We start from the raw sequence: 17128 nt of genomic DNA on the forward strand, positions 1-17128 counted from the left end.
TTCTGATTCCTTGTAGCTCAGCTCATCTGAAATAGAAAGTTGGAAATATGGCAATGACTTGGAAATTGTCAGAACAAGTTGCAAGGAGGGTCTGCGGAGCAACTTGTGCCAAGAGTCAGTGCTTCAGCTATAGCATTCCTGTATGTGCCTTTTTTGTTTTGGTTTGGTTTTTTTGCCATGCCATGTGTTTTCCTGGACTATATAACTGAGGTATACATGCATTCTGCTGGAAAAAAAAATGATACGTAACACAAAATTTGAATTTTATCAATTAATAGTCTACATTCTTTATGCAGGTACAGAAGGCTTGGGATTTAGCATTACTTCAAGAGATGTCCCAATTGGTGGCTCTGCTCCAATTTATGTGAAAAACATCCTTCCGAGAGGTGCAGCTATTCAAGATGGGAGACTAAAAGCTGGAGATCGATTAATTGAGGTGATGAAGTGTTACATGTTCATTGTCTGTGTTCTAGCATGAGCCCACACACCACTTCCAAAGGGCCTTTAGTTCCAACCTTAATGATTCTGGCATTCTATGTTATAGGAAAATGTTAACCTCTTTTTTTTTTTCTTTTTCTTTTCTTGACTGTATTTTTAAGGTAACAGATCAAGGGCCATGCATTTTTGGTACATAACTGCTTTAAGAGCTCCGACATACCCTGAAAACATGAGTTTACATGCCCTTTTGTGAATAGAGTGTCACAGTCTTGCATTGCTGTTTAGGAATAAGTTGAAGCAAAGTGATTGTTACCTAATAAGTAGCATTAAATCATAATGGAGTGCCAGAGCAGAAATTATTGAAGATGCTTCTATATGTGGAAGACAATACAAGAAAAAGTTTAGTGAATTAACTGAAAAGGACAATGCAAGAGGAGGCTAGTGCTACAGAGAATCAAGGCCACTTCCCTCCTGAAGGGAGGACGTCCTCAAGGGAATTTAATTTCTCTTAGATAGGCGCACAGCAGAGATCTTCCTTCAAATCTAGCCAGAGCGATATAAGATCTTACCGCCCGCAGCTCTTCATTACCATCCCTAAGCCAAATTACACTGGAGGTACAGCTGAGACTGTAACGGCCTCTCGGAGGCCTCACTCCACTTTACTGCACGATCGGCAAAGTCAGCTTGAACTGCTGCTGGAGGATAGTCCTCTGTAATTACTGTAATTCAGGGTAACCCAGATGACTTGGGTAGAAGGGGGGTGAGAAGCATTTAAGTCAACAGTTACAGCATCTCAACTGTGTGAGCTGTGATCTCACCAGAGGAAGGAAAAAGGTGCTTTGCTGACTTGTGAACACCATGCTTGCTTGCTTAACACCATTAACTGATGCCTTGCATCTCCAAAATGTTTCTGAACAGGCAAGCCTGAGAATACCCTGTCTTTCTCTGGCTTCTCCCTTACCCATGTTAGCTCATGAAGTGGGAGATTTACCTGTATGTATTCCATGCTTGTCTGTACTGGTAAGTGGTATGTGGAGGCCAATGGCTTGGACAACTGAACAAAAGTGAAATAGAGAGACTGCTCTGAAGTTCTTTTGGAGGAAAAAGTATTTTCTACTTCTGAGACAATTTATTCTGCAAGATACATTTGGAAGATACTTGTAACACCAGGGCATGTGGAAACAGGATCAGTTTTGGATGACAGATTGATTTCTGTGCAGAAATTCTTGAAAAAAATAGTGGTAGATGGAATTAGTTTGCATTAGAGTATGCTGGAGTATACAGCTGTTGCTGAAAAGAGTTATACTGGGCAGATTGTTTCAGTGAGATTTTTTTAATACTGTCCCATATGATTCACATGACTCTTCATTTTGAATTTCTGCTGTTTTTCCTGCTTTGGAGTCTTATAAATTTCTAATATTTCCTGTATCACAGGTAAATGGAGTTGATTTAACAGGCAAAACGCAAGAAGAAGTTGTGTCCTTGCTGCGAAGCACCAAGATGGGAGGGACCGTCGGCCTTCTGATTTTTCGACAGGAAGAAACATTCCACCCAAGGGAACTGGTGCGTAAAATAGAGAGCAGCTAAGAGATTTAGATGAGTATGAGCAAATGATTTGATCTTGTCACCCGCTAGTAAACATGCCTGGCCAGCACTGAACATAAGAAAAAAACCCAAACAACTAGCTATTCTGCTTTATTTAGAACATTTTACATGGATTTTTTTATTATTATTTTTGAGATCTACTACTGGAATGAAATATTTGTTAATAATGTATAAGTGAGAGTTCTGTTTTGAGTGAAAATGTTTATTATAGAAGAAGCTACGGGATGGATTTTATTTGGATGCATGCAGACAAGTAGATTATTTCATATCTCTCGTGGACAAATCTATGTTTGAAAGCCTGTCATTTGTCCCACTACCTGCTCACTAAAATGTTTCAGAGCATATAATACTATGCCAAAACAGGATATGTAAATACCTTTCCATCAAAAATATAAGAACTGGTATCCTTTCTTGAATTTAAATGCAATCTCTGTGGAATGGAAACCCTGCAGTTATTAATTTAGCAGGATAATTCAAAAAATGTTTCTGAGGAATTTACATGAAATGGAAATAAAATAATGTTTCATACTGTACCTGCTCCACTTGCATAGTGTATACAGATATTTCTCTGATAATTATTCAAGATAATTTCTGTTATGAAAAGGTAGACTGTGAATGTCGCAGTCTTACTTTGTTCTGCATTCAATTAAACTGCTGAAGTTGTTTATTATTTGAACTATCATAGTTATATATAGCTCTAAAAATAACTTATTCAACTGCATTATCATGAAAAGAGACAAATATAAGTGATAAATGTAAGTATAATGAATAGGTTGCTTCATTTTTTTTCTACTGGATTTGTGTTATTTTGAATGCAAAGAGAATGAATTTTTGTTTGGCCATTTCAAGATGTTGAACTTTTTACTTTTTGAAATTGCAATTAAACCTAGGAAATCAGAGTGACAGGGAAGGTTGCAAAAGGACCACACTGTTACCTTAATGTTCTTAGAATGTGACTTCAGGTACTGAAATGAAAGTTGTCATACAATGAAGAGAAATTAACAATTTGGACTCATATTATGCCATACCTTACATATTGATAGAACTGTGAAAGCAATCTGTTTGTAAGTTCTTAAGATGTAATTTTCACAGCATTGCTATCTCACCTAAAAGTGAATGAAAATGCTTTTAAAGTTTTCTAAATAAACTTAGAAGTAAGAAAATGTCTTAATTTTGTGTATATTATTTCTGTAGTAAAGCGAGGAAATTACAATGAATAATTTAACACCGCATTTTGTTCAAATAGTTGTAAACAGAGATGTGATGCGAGTAGTGCAGAGATTAATAGTAATACTTGATGTAGTTTTAAAAATATCAGCATATCAGTGTCTTTAAATGAGTTCAGCCCTAGCAGCCTCCCTGCTGCTGCTCTGGCGATACTCTCAGCTATTTTGGCAGACGCGGGGAAGGCAGATCTCACCGAGGCTGTGTCAGGTAGCAGGTGGGCTCTGCGCTCGGTAGTCAGAGATCAGATCTGAACTGGTGTCCGTTTCTGTAGCTCCAGTTGAACAAATGATGTTGTGAGGATCTGACAGTACATATGCATGGTGATCCTCTGTTGCATAAGGATTTGTTTGTTGACTTTTTTTGACACGAAGAAATGTTAGGTGAGCTCTGCTGACAGCAAAGAGCAGGAGCAGAATTGCTGGGAAAGGTATTGAACAAAAACCCGTCATAAGGGCTATTCTTTCTTCTCTGGTAAGAAATAATCTTACAGAAAAAAAGACTGTTTGACCAGCTCCTCTCTTTGCCTTTTACTAGCTTTAGGTACAAAAAAGGAAAAAGAAAAAAATAAATATTGAAGGAGAGAGGAGAGCGATCTAATAATCTGAAATCATGTCAGTTCAGCTTTTTCACATGTAAACCTTCTTTGGCCACTTGGGAACAATTTGTCTTTGCATTCTTCCCCTATTTCGGTCATATTTTCTACATTTGTGGGCTTTAAGTATTTACTGAATGGGATGCGACTCAGAAACTGTATGCATAAAATCATATTATTTGATATTATCCATCTCATAAAGGGCAGGACTTGCTGTTGCTTGTTGAGGAGCACCCAGTATTAAAATAATTTTATATTTGCCAACATTTGTACAGATAGTAATCGCAGTAAAAGAGGTTTTTATATTTTATGTTTTGGTTTATGGCTTATTGAGAGACTTTTGAAACATTATCCTTGAGTTTCTTTATAAATAAAGTGAAGATGATAAACTGTAAGGATAGTAGTGGAGTTTAATATCTTTGGTGTATGTTGCTGTTATTGTCTGAAAAGGACCTACAAAAATGTATAGTTGTACCTAAAACTTCCAGGGATGTTAAGCTGTGCCCGTTTAGATTAATGTGAGACCTTTGTAGCTTCTGTGGTCATATTAGTGGGGGGGTGTGTGCTGGAGAGCCATCATCCAGTGCAGCAGACTATGGTAAAAGTGAGTGAAACGTGGCAGCGTGGTGGGGAGTTAACTTTTCTTATCAATGAGATCTGGAAGAACTATTATGCCTCTCCAGAATACGGGGCATTTTAATGCTTCCAGTTACCTAATGCCAGATAGGGCCTAATTAGATCTTGTATGTATCACTGTGAGAGGCAGATTGTCACTTAAAAATTTTCCCTTCCTGCCCCCTTCCTTTCTGAAACAGGTGAGGATTGCTCTGCTTAACCAGAACTCCTGTTACACTGTGGTTACCTCACATAACCAAACATAACTTGCTGTGAAGGATTTTCTTAGAGCCTGCTACTCACTATGTGAATCAACTGAAGAATTGATTTTGGTTATCTTTTGTGCCAGATTTTTAGTATTGGCAGAGATTGGCTGGCAGAGTTAGTCTTCTGTACCCTACAAATTAATATGCTCATTGGTACATGTAGGTGCTTTACATGCTCCTGGTAGTTGGCTCCTATGTTGGTGTTTTTGGTTTTTTTTATTGCTTGTTGGCTACAGGCTAAGGCTACCTGGATGTTTGTGTTACTACTTTGCCACTACATTTTTGTGCTTACTCGTGTGAATTTCCTGAAAAACAACCCAAAGCAAAATAGTCCAGAAAACCCAAGCATTTCATTTTGGCCCAGCTAAATGGAAAGAAACAGCTGATTACTCTGAAAGCAATCCTCCAGCTAGCAGCAAGGTGGCTCCTGGGTGTTCAAAGGGGTTTTAATATGGGTGGATGTATTCTTAGGAGAGTAATAGTTCCTTGTGTGTGGTTCAGGAATTGGTTGGGGGGTGCAGAAAGGTTTTCCAGTGATGTATGGTTGCCTTACATGCCCTGAGACACAGGTGAGGACTGCAAGGTACAGGAGGTTCCCACCTGTGGTGGACTGAAAACACCCTTCTGTCCTGGGGTATGCAGTGGTGTAGTTCTGGGTCCTTTAAACACACTCAAAAAGGGAACCCCTTGTTAAAATGAGAATGGATGTTTTAAAAAATAGGTACTTGTACAAAATACTTGAGCAAGTTTTTTGAAAACTTCCAAGCAGAAGGGAAAGGCCAGGGGAGAGCATCCCTGAACGAGAATGTTTCACAAGCCCCAAAGTGGTACAAGCAGCTGTGATTCTTCCCTGGCCAGATAGCCGCCTCCCTCGTAGCCAGATACAGTCAGGTGCCCTGGCCTGAGATTGCTGGAGGTTATTTTTAGTTCACCTCTTGTTTAGTGCTTGCTGAGACATATTTGAATCAAGAGTGTGACAGACACCTTTCGTTTTTCCGTTGCCACTTCACGTCAGAATTAGAGCTCTATGTTTATCCCCCTGCTGATAGATAGTATATGTCATATGTAGTCGTGTTCTTATTTATTTTTTTTACTTCCTTTAGAGTGCAGAACAAAGCCAGTCACAAATTCCAAAGGAAACGGTAAGAGCTTTGTCTTTTCCATACTGGAAGACTCCCAAATGTTTTTAAATTGATATGGCACTTCTCCATCAAAGTTTCATAGATCCTCCTTTCACCTTATATGCTGTAGATGGCTCTCTCTAGCTTTAAATTTTAAATGCATTTTTAAATGTAATTTCAAATACTATTTGAATATTATATGCAGTTCAGCTATTATGTATGTTCAAGTGCTATTTGAAATTATATCTTTTATGCACAGTGAAAGACCTAAGTTGCAATGATAAGAGTAGAGTGTTAGCTTGGGCTACTTGTTGAAACTAATTGTTTAAATTCTGATTATATGACTGAAAGCTTAGATAGAAACACAAGAATTCGGCAGTTTGGATTTATGTCTCGACTGTTTTCTTTTAGCAAACCACTGTTTGTTAGTCATTTTTAAGCAACTATAGGGAAATAGTCCAGAAAACCCTGTGAAGACTGTGACAGGTTTTTACATGATGTGCCAGTGAGGCTGTATATTGAGGTTGTATACTGTTTATATACCTCATTTTAGTCAGCGTAGCAGAATCAATACACAGTGTACTGATATGTGTTAGAAGTTTTTCTAAAATAAAAGGGTTATTTTGTGAAATGTTAACAGAGGCTCTGACAATATATCATTGTTAATGTGTCTTAGTAAAAAACATACTTCAAGAAAGTCCATTCAGTTTGGTACCTATTTCAAAATTAAATGATAGATTATGGAGAAATTAAGAAGAAGCATGCTACGATTAGAAATTAGGCTGCTGAAAAACAGAAAAAGCTGTATAGATGATTCAGAATGCCTTACCAGCAATGGTGAGATGGTGTCTCAGATGAAAAGAAAGTCAAGCATAGGTAAAGAGATGGAAGAGCTGTCTCGGCCAGAGAGTCAAGGGGGAGACATTGGTTAATATTAATGTTTCAGGCCAATGGGATGTAACAGCTAAAATCAGTGTTTGGGTTGAATGTAGCAATATTCACTTTTATCCCTCCAGCTTTTGATGTCCTTCTAGTCTGAAAGTCATCTGCATAAGGGCTCTGCAAAATTGTGGGTGTATGATTGTTTCAGACGTGCCTTGCAGTATCTTTTTAATACATCTTATTAGAATATGTATGGCTTTATCTTCATAGTTTCTTAACACGTGCTGCTGATATGTAAGATTTGTGTGTGCAGTCCTATAGAAGTGTCCTGGTTTTAGAAGTTGAAATTCTGTCCCCAAATCTCATTAAAATTGGGCAGTTAGCCCACAAGGTGTTGATATAAATCAATTTCTCATCTGCTGCAAAGTTAAATGTTATGTAGCAGCTTCCATGGTGCAATCCTTTCTCTGCCATTTTTGGGACCAACACCCTGACTTCATGTAAGGAAAGACCAGAAGAAAATAAGTATCTATCATTTGTTCTCTATAGATGTGAACTGAAAATTGCTTGCTAACCAGGGGATTATGCAAGAGGGATGGAGCATATAAGTAGCTCAGGATTTCTGAAAATACAGACAGAAAGCCACAGCAAGCCTTGGAAATAAGGAAATTAATTGGGAAACATGTGGAGACATAGTGATGAGGGAATGAAGCTAGAAAACTGATCCATACAAAAAATGTTCTTTGTGTAATGTCTTGAGCTTTTCATTTGTTGTGGGGCGGGATCTTTTTGTTGTTTATTTGAAGACTCCGAGCAACAATGATCAATAGTAGGAACAATGGGTCTCCCTTAAATTTGCGTACTCCTGGGAGGGAATAAAAAATCGACGAAATGTGAAAGGTTTCAGTCGGTATTTTTAATGCACAATGGATTTGCACTTCCCTTCTTCCAATCTACTTAGCTTTGGATAAGTGTGATACTCCAGTTCTACAGAACTAATTTTCCTCAGCTGCACATTAATAATTCAGTCACATACTTTTTTTTTTATTTCATTATTCTTTTTGAAAGTATTTTTCATTGCCTTCTTTTATTCTCCTTGGTTTTGCCTCAATCCCTATTTATTCCTTCTCCGTCTACTTTTCAGGTTTTTGAGATTTCTACTCTTGCAATTTCTGTTTCTGTGCCTACTCTGATCTTTGTGCTCTTAGTTGTGAGGTTTTAGTCTCCAAGTGTCAAGGACTTTCTTGATAGTAGAAAGCAAAGCAAAAAACCACCAACAAAAAAAGCTGATGATGAATGCAGAGAAGCTATAGAAATGAGAGAGAGGTGAAATAAAAGTCTTTTTAATTTAAGGACAAAGAGGTTGTGTGGGTTTTGGTTGGGCTTATTTTTATGTCTTTGCAGAGAAATAGAAGAAAAATGCACCTTTGAAATTTAAAAATAAAAAAAATCCTTGAAGAAAACCCTAAAGTAAATTTTGTATGTAGACCCCAAAATATAAAGCCGAATTTATCAACGCATTGTTAACACTCAGGGGTTACGTCCATGCAGCCATTACTTGAAATGATTTACACTAATATTGTGGCACTTGGATGCAGTGGTTAGAGTCTTCATAGATATAGTAAAAGAAGACCTTGAAAATTAGTTTTTTCTTAGTTTATCTGTGGCCTAAAATCCTTGAGAGAGTTATTTCTTACTACACATATAGGAAAGCGTAGGACTTCATATTTGTACACCATCAAAAAATACAGATTCTGGTATTCCCATTCTTGAGCTTCCATATGAGGAGTTTTTGTAACCTGCTAAGCTCACAGAATTTAAGCTTTGCCTTCCAGTTATACATAAGAAATGCAAATTGCCAGTGTAGCTTCAGCTTCCATCCAGTAACTGTGCCCCGGTGAAAACAGCACTGCTGTTTTTACCTTCTGTTTTGCTGACAACTGGAACAGGCGCTCTGTTTACTCCTGAAGCAAGGAAATCTCCTGTATCTCGGTTGGAATATTGTTTCCCCCAGCCACCAGCATGTGCCATTTGTGTAGCTGATGATGACATGGAACAGATGCACCTATTTCTAAACATGGTGATTATTTGGAATGTAGGAGATTGACCGTAATAAGAAAACTAGTAGTTTATCAGTATTTCATTTCTGTTTCTAAGCATAATTATCTTAATCTTGTTACAGAGCATTGAAATGAACTGTTAATTATGCTGTGTAAAACATCTGCCAATTAATTTTTCCTCATACTCTTTGAAAGTCAATAGTGTTTCAGTAATAATTTGCTTTTACAATTGTCATTCTCTGTTTTCTGAACTCAGAACTGGCAAGTTCACTTTCATTTAAGCATAACGCTAGAAAAATAATAATTATATTAAAAAGTATTTCCTAAGGAATGTTGTCTTGGTAAAAAAGAGATTCAAAGTTAGGTTTCAGGATTTCATTTCATAATTGTTGCACTCAGCAGTATGGGAAAGCTTGTTTTCTGTTTTCAGTTGTTTCTCTGTCAAATTCCTGTGAGCAGAAATGTCATGAATTTTAGCAAATGTAGGGTTCATAACAGTGACATGAGAGGTTGGTGTGCTGGAACAATACATAAATGTTTAGTAGCCCTGATAGAAATTGCAAATTTTCTTCTGAACTTGAAAATCTGATACTCCTCTTCCCTAAATTTCATTTTGATCACAATATTTTTTCAGGATCTAAGGATAATGTCATGGTATTTTGGGGCTCAAGTGCTGTTCTTGCCATAGACTTCTGTCTGACTCTTGCGTAAATTAGCAAACTACAATTTTTATGAAAAGATTCATCACCGGTAGGAATGGGATGATACCACCATGATCAGAGGCATTGTAAGACCTAACGCGTCATTATTTCTGTATGTTTTTTGTTTGCAACTTTCTGTGTTACGAATATGAGAGATATAATAGCACATACTTAGAAAGACTTAATTCCTACTGATCACTGGATGGAAAATTCTTGGAGCTTAATGTTGGGGAAAAAGGTACTGTCAGTGTTGAGCTTTGAAACGGTGATGTTCTGAGTGCATGTGTGTTGTTATTTTACTTTTGGTGACAAGCTATTTTAGGACTTGAAGATACGTAGTCTCTGGGTAGGTATCCACAGCTATTTTTCAAAAGCTCTAAGTTGAGTTCCCAGCACTTCATATTTATCACTTACACAGAACCTCAGCTTTTGTAGCAGCTTTTTATCATTCAGCTGATGCAACTCTTTGTTCACACAGAACCTTCTCTGGAGAACAGTTGGAGTTTCATCAATTTCTGTTGCTGCTGCAATAGGTGATCCAAAAGTCTAAAAATTTGAGCCATGATCATACATTAAATGCTATGAGCCTACACCACAGTGATGCGGATATCATTGGATACAGAATTATTTTATCTAAAGAGGAGGGATTTGATGATTAAGCCGATGCTGTTATTTCCTCCATGGTGTTTAGGAATACTGCAAATAACTGGTGCTGATTATTTTTATACATTTTTATCTTCTAACAGTGTGAGGCACAAGGGTGATTACAATGTTTTAAAAGCCTTTTGTAGTAATGCTATTTTGAGTGGTTTCAGATTCTATTTTTGATATAGTTGTGACATAAGAAACAATGGTTATATGAAGGAAAGAGGTAGTGAATGTGTGATCTTCTACAGAATACTGTTGTTTAGAGGCTTTTACCATAGGAGGTACTCTAATATTGAATAGCATGTTCTGAGAGGAGCCGAGACATTAATTCCTAGTGAATAATTAATACAACGGTTGAGTGACTGTGTTTCTGAATGCTCTTGGAGTAGTCTGAATTTCCGGGAATGATCAGTGATAATCCACATAAACTTCTGTGTAATGCTATGCCTGGGACTGACACTCAGGCTCATTGTTTTGATTCTGCCGTCTGCAGGTGATTCACCTGGGCCGCAGCGTGGCACACCCGAGTGGGCTCCGTGCAGCCCTGGGGGGCAGCATTAGCTCTCTTCTCAGAGCTTGCACTGATAACACTTGCTGCCCAGTTCTCAGTTTCGTGGAAGGCAATATGCGTGTCCCTCTGCTGAGGTTCTGCAACAGGGTTGGCTCAGTACCGCTGTTGCAGATTCATCCTGAAAACACGCTGGTACACACATCGTTATTCACCATTCTTACACTGTTTTCTACACACAGACCTTACGCTATTTTGGATAGTAATTGTCATCTGTGTAAGATGGTTACAATTCAGAGAAGACGTATAGGTTATGAGACTGCAAGTGGCCTAAAGGTGCTTTAGTTGGTCATCTGCTAGCACCAGCAGTAGGGTCATCAGATTCTTTCAAACAGTTAGGTGAGTGCAAAGTTCACATTCTTGTTTAAAAGTCCCATTTAAAGCTCTGAAAACTCATTGTTTGGGTGCAGAGCTTGTTTTACTGCACTGTTGGATTTAGACACTTGGCGTTGATTCTTCCTTGCTGGTAAATGCGGGGAAAATAGTGCGATGAAGTGGTTTGCCATGGTTGCCTGAAATTCTGCAGCAGAAGGTAGAAGTAAGACACAGGTCAGTCCCAGTGACATTGCCTCATGTGGAACGTGCTTCTTGCCATGAATGTTTACAAAGGCATTATTTCCCTTTCAGCTTTGTGTTTCTCTTTGTTTTTCACAGACACCCTCTATCTGTTTCTTTAGTCTTTCGGATCTTGTATATCCAATAGGCCAATGAGAGAAGTATAAAGATTTTTAGGGAGCTGTGTCATTAGTGTGTTGGGTGTTGATGTTTTTCTTGAGCAAGGGATAGGGCAGGGAGCTGTAGCTTTGTAGAATTCTTTAGCAGGCACCTGCTGTGTATCTAATCCCTTGCTTTTCACTTCTCTGGGATAAGCATCTTGTAAAGAAGTGGGGTTAGCACTACAATTGCATATTTGTTTCAGAACATACAGTAGGACCACAAAAATTGGGTAGGAACAGTATGGAATGATGTATATTGGCTTGAATAAAGTACAGTCATTATGGTAACGGCAACAGACTAGTCCCTGTGTGATATTCTGGATGCATAACCAACAAAATATTTGAATCAGTCTGATCAGTTGATTTGAAATATAGAATCTCAACTGCTTACACCGGTTTCTCCAACAGCCCAGATCAGCCCGTTAGTATTAAGGAGACTAATGTTAGCATAGACAGGCAATGGCCTTCTTGTAGAGGTAAACAAACATGTGCATGTGCTTAAACATGAGCTTTGGCAAAGCTTTGATTTTCATACTAAATGGAAGTCACATGCTAAAATTTTTGTGCATTGGAAAACATTAAAATTTTTTCCTAAACAATTCTGAATCCATCAAAAACATTAAAGTGAAGACTTTCTTTTTTGAGTGTGGAACGTGTTTTTTGATATTAAATTAAATCCTTAAAAAGAATATAACTAGAAATGTAGCAGGCCTGTTTTGCAGTATTTTCATGAGCTGGCATTTCTGCATATAAATACGTACCAAAGTTAAAAATCATATAATATGCAAAAAACTTTTCCTTGATGGAATTAAAATTAAAGCAGACCATATTTCCCATAAAATCTCAGAAATCAGATGGAACTTTTGATATTTAGCAGCTGCTATTTGATTTGAACAAGAGTGCAGCCTTTGCCAGATGTGACATATTAACTTAGCTAATATGAATAATGAGTCTCAGTGTATACGTGCAAATAAGATTCATTAGTGTTTGTCTAACATATGGGAGATATTAAAAATACTTAAGTGAGGAAGAGTTAGAAAGCAAGCATAAGAATCTTAGTTGTTTAGTTGGCTTAAGCTCTATATCATTCTAGGTAAGTAGACACTTTAGGACCTTACAACCTATATCCAACACATGATTATTGGATTTAAATTTTTTTTTTAAATGCATAAAAGGCCTTGTATTTCAAGAGGAGACCAGCTTGGAGTGTGTGTGTCACAACTGGACAGTAGGCAGGCTTTTCTCTGCTGCAGGTCCAGTTTTAAATTTGATTGAGCTGTTGTAGTTATATTTTATCTTTAATGCCTACTCACAGCAGGATGTATCAGCTCTCAGTTACTGCTCCTGAGGAGAGGCCTCAACTGAAGTTGGAGAGGTGTGTTACAGGCCACCTACATTGTTTTCAGTACCTCCAGCAGCAATACATCTACATTTTTGTAAGTGCTAAACATCAGCCCCCCACGAAACAGTTGTTGCCCAAGGAAGCTGCTTTGATTCCTTAGAGCTCTTCGATTTATATGTTCTACATTTATATATATGATGGCATATGATGAAAGCGAGTCATCAACTTTTGCTGTATCTCAGTTTAGAAGGTGGCCTGATACGACAGCAATGTCACCCACCTAACTTGAAGGACAAAACAATTTGAGTCACCTCTGATGGCAAGACTGTCTTTGCACAATAGGTAAATGAAATCTTCTCTCTCTTGCTTATATCATGCATTTTTTAAAATATGAATTCTATTTTGTAATCACAGAATCACCTAGACTGGAAAAAACCTTGAAGATTAATAAAACTGAGACAAGTCGTATTAGTTTCCCAATGCATAGGAGTTACGGTTTCTTAGTATCACAGGTACCTTGTGAAAAAGAAGAAATTAATGAATGCTATTAAAATCTTTTTAAAGATTGAAAATATCCTGGAAAAGGCTGTGATGTTGGTTTGGAATTCTCCATTGGAACCAAATGACTAAACCTGGGATTTTGCAATTTCCATTCCTTTTAGAGCCTACACTTCTTAGACTTGGTGAGCTCTTCCATCCATTGGACTTAAAACTCCTCTTTCAAGAACTTGACATTTTCTATCTGGACAAAATCAAAAAACAAATTTCTATCTGGACAAATTCAAAACAGAGATATATATTTGTGAGGCAAAAGGTTGATAGATTAACATAATAATAATTAGAGACTGACAGGCGTAGGGCTGTGATGTTAGAAGTCTGGACAACAGGATTTGGGGACAGGTAAAGTGAATAGTTGAGCTGAGGTTAGTGGAGGTATTAGGCAGGGTTTGTGCTGTAGTTACGGAATTTATGTGACTTTCATCATTGTGGTAAATATAAGGGTGTGTTTGTATGTGTGTATGCATATGCATGTGTGCACAAGGGCCTTGCGAATGTTTCCATGTACATGTTTCCATATATGTAACTGGGGAATAGAGGTTACCCTTTAAGAGTGGGGATGCAGGGCTTCATTAGTTGCTCCTGTGAAAGGAGACAGGAGTGCATTGTTTTTTTGCTGAGAGTCCCATGATTAACTTACTTCTTTTCTCTGCATGTAATCACAAAGTAACTAGCACGCAAGTTTCAGTGACTTAATAGCTGCTGAGAAGACAGCATGTCTACGCTTGCAAGAGAATGAACTTTGCTGGAGAGAATGCAGCCAGATTTGTAGCTGCAGCGAGCCACTTCGGCAGCTTGTCCCAGCTTGATTGAAAATTGCTTCCCCTATTAGGTGGGAGGAGGTTTTTCTTCACTGTTAGGTTTCTTTTTTTCACCCATCTCATGCTGCTTACTCACCATCTGAACTCTGATGAGATTTTATAAATGGAAGAAGTCCCAAGTGAGAAATTTCTTCATAGTGTTTGAAACATAAAAGGATAAGGAGGAGATGCTGCTACTAATATGATGAGATAAACTCACTGCACTCTTAGTGTCAAGGTCCATTTTAATGTTGTTTATAAAATCAAATCATGTTTTCTGATCAAATCAGAAACCAGTGTTGTGTAGAAGAGAAAAATAATTTCCCCTCTGTTTATTTCATGGCATTTTATATATCTCTGTATATATTGAAGCACTGCCATAAGTTTGCTCTAGTTAGGAAGTTTATCTCTAAATTTACAATATATTTTTGTTGTATTAGAAAAAATGTAAAACTCGTCCGAAATGCCATTTAGCATAAATTGATGCTAATTATGAATTTGAAGCAAGAAAAGTCACATATTTATTTTATCACTGATTTTTATTACTGAATTTTTATCACTGAATTTTTATTACAAATTGTGTACTTGAGCAGCTTCATTCATCCAGCTGAAGTCATTTCAGATGACCTTTTCCTCAGCAGACTCTGTCTGAACAGAATATTGTTCTGCTGTTAATTGTTTTGGACTTAGTGTGTGAAAAATCTTAAGGGAGTTGAGTTTTGCTGTTCAGGGTTCACAGTACGTAATTTTGCTTGTATGTTTACTGCTGGCCTGTCGAAGTATATGAAGGAATAAATTTCTCCCACAGATCAACTAATCATGAAAATAGTGTTGAGGTGTTTGATTGACATTATGAAGCTGTTAATTTAGAGTTTACTGAGATCAAATAGAAGTTATTGCAATTAGTGAGTGATTGTGTTCTCAGATGAAATTTTTAAATGCTGCATTTTAGGTCTTTGTGCATTTTTCTGCTGCTTCATGGATATATCAGGAATTTTTGTGATTTGTTACATTTAGATAATGTTCAACACAATTTCAGCACGAATTTTACCTTTTTTATAGTAGTTGATATTAAGTTGATTGGCAAGAGTCACTGTACATGTAATGTATGTGTACTCTAAAAAGATTTGGGGAACAAAGGATTTAGACAATGTGAAGTTTTATTGGTCTTATTTTTGTTTTTGTTTCGCAACCTAAAAGTATTATGGAATCAGACTAAAATTTCCTGCTCATTTCCATGAGAATGGCTGTTTTATGACCTGATTAGAGGTGATCACTATATAGTTCTGTTCCAAGGTTTGTATATATGAAATTGTATCCAATATATCATATATACTAAGACCTTTGGTACCGTGGTGTGGCACAAATGTTAGAGTCAGTACTTTCATATCCATAGTCCTTGAATCTTAATGGTTCAAGTATTCCTGAAAGCCACATTTTTCTTCTAAGTATTCTTAGAAAAAAAATGTGGGATATGATAAAGAAATGTTTCTTCTCTCTATTGCTTTCCCTTTTTAAAATCTACATTCAGGCATATGGTACTGACAGATGACACACAGATTCTAGAGGGCAAAATGCTTCTTGTATCCCTAAAATTGTGGACACAGGTGTGGTGGTGAAACAAGCTGCTTTAGGTGAAAAAAGCTGGGGATACCCAATGAAGTCCCTAAAGCAATTTAGTCGTAGCCCAGTGTTTTTTTTTTTTTCCTTTGGATAAGTCAAGCAATTTTCTCATGGCTTCAGTACTTGTGTTCTGAGTGCTGAGGCTGCTGTTTTTCATTTTACAATGAGCATGATTTGCTCACGCACGTACAGCTGCTAAGGAGTAGTTTGTTTACCCTTAAGTTTCACCTGCACGCTCAGGTATCTGTAGCTTGATATTGGCTTATTTCCTTATCCAAGACTGTAGAAAACATGCAGGCAGAAGCCTCACAGTAGGAATAGTGCTGAGCTGAAAATGCAGCTCTTTGGTCTGGCTAAAGACGAGTAACGTAGAGGCCATTAGTCAGGTCCTTGGGGATGCTTACAGAGATTCTCTCTCCAGTTGCCCCTTTGGCATATAGAAGTGCATCTGACAGGGACAGCCTGTGCAGGGAAGCAGTTTAATTCTCTGCCCTGCGAGATCACCATGGCTGAAGTTCTGGCAGATTTTTTAGAGGATTAGAAAATATTGGGGCAGAAGGGAGGACTGATTGTAAATTTATGATAACAGCAGTAAGAAAAAATCCAATAAGCTTGTGTGCTACCATGGCTTTATCTCCCTTTTGGCTGGCAAGATTTTACTTCTATTACTATTTATTAAGCAATATGAAAATTATGTCTGTTACAGAAACTAAAAGGTAACTTGCATCTGTCTCAGATTGTTTTCTTCTGCAGCCACCTGACAAAAGATGCATTCAAATGCATGCTGTAACTAGTGTTTCTGTGACCCAAGCAGAAAAATTAGGGTCGTAATTTTCCCAAAATTAAAAAAATACTTTTTGATCTCTTTTTATTTTTTTTCCTGGTTTCTACCCCATAGACTCAGTGCACCTTTCCATTCCTGACAGCTAGCAAAGATCGTGCTGTTTTGCATGGCCAGGAGATGTATTTGGATAATGGAATTCATACAGATGTTAACTATTACTTTTTTAAATTGATGAAGCATTATGCTTATGTGTTCTATCCTCCCCCCAGGCACAGCTACCCCCTCCTGTGTTGTGATTGCCATGTGGTCCAGAGGGCCCCAGAAAACTATTATCCTGGTTTTATCTCAAAGCAGGACAATTCTGTTATAAGGAAAAGATGGTTAGGGACAAACAAACAGTGCCTAGTGTGAGGGAAGGGGCTGGTGAACACATGAAGGTTCATGCTTTTAACCACGTGGGAAAAAAAGAGCTCCTGTTTTTCTTCCCTCAGCTGTTCTGACTGCCTTCCCGTGTGACATTTTCACATGGCATTTCTAGGTCAAATGTGACACAACTAGCATGCTTGTGCCCAAGCTGATCAT

The 17128-nt window shown here is 37.6% G+C and overlaps 1 protein-coding gene across 1 annotated transcript in view; it reads left to right on the top strand.

Moving 5' to 3' along the window:
• Window positions 1-296: 296 nt before the first annotated feature.
• Window positions 297-17128, top strand: part of LOC104279416 (partitioning defective 3 homolog) — a gene marked incomplete at its 5' end in the record, with an annotated part of 82825 nt that continues 65993 nt past the window's right edge. The window contains 3 exons of the mRNA XM_009876692.1: window positions 297-436; window positions 1873-2001; window positions 5847-5885. Coding sequence (XP_009874994.1) covers window positions 297-436; window positions 1873-2001; window positions 5847-5885 — 308 coding nt within the window. The remainder of the gene's footprint in view (window positions 437-1872; window positions 2002-5846; window positions 5886-17128) is intronic.

Source organism: Apaloderma vittatum, unplaced genomic scaffold, assembly GCF_000703405.1.
Source record: "Apaloderma vittatum isolate BGI_N311 unplaced genomic scaffold, ASM70340v1 scaffold8049, whole genome shotgun sequence".
Classification (NCBI taxonomy): Eukaryota; Metazoa; Chordata; class Aves; order Trogoniformes; family Trogonidae; genus Apaloderma; species Apaloderma vittatum.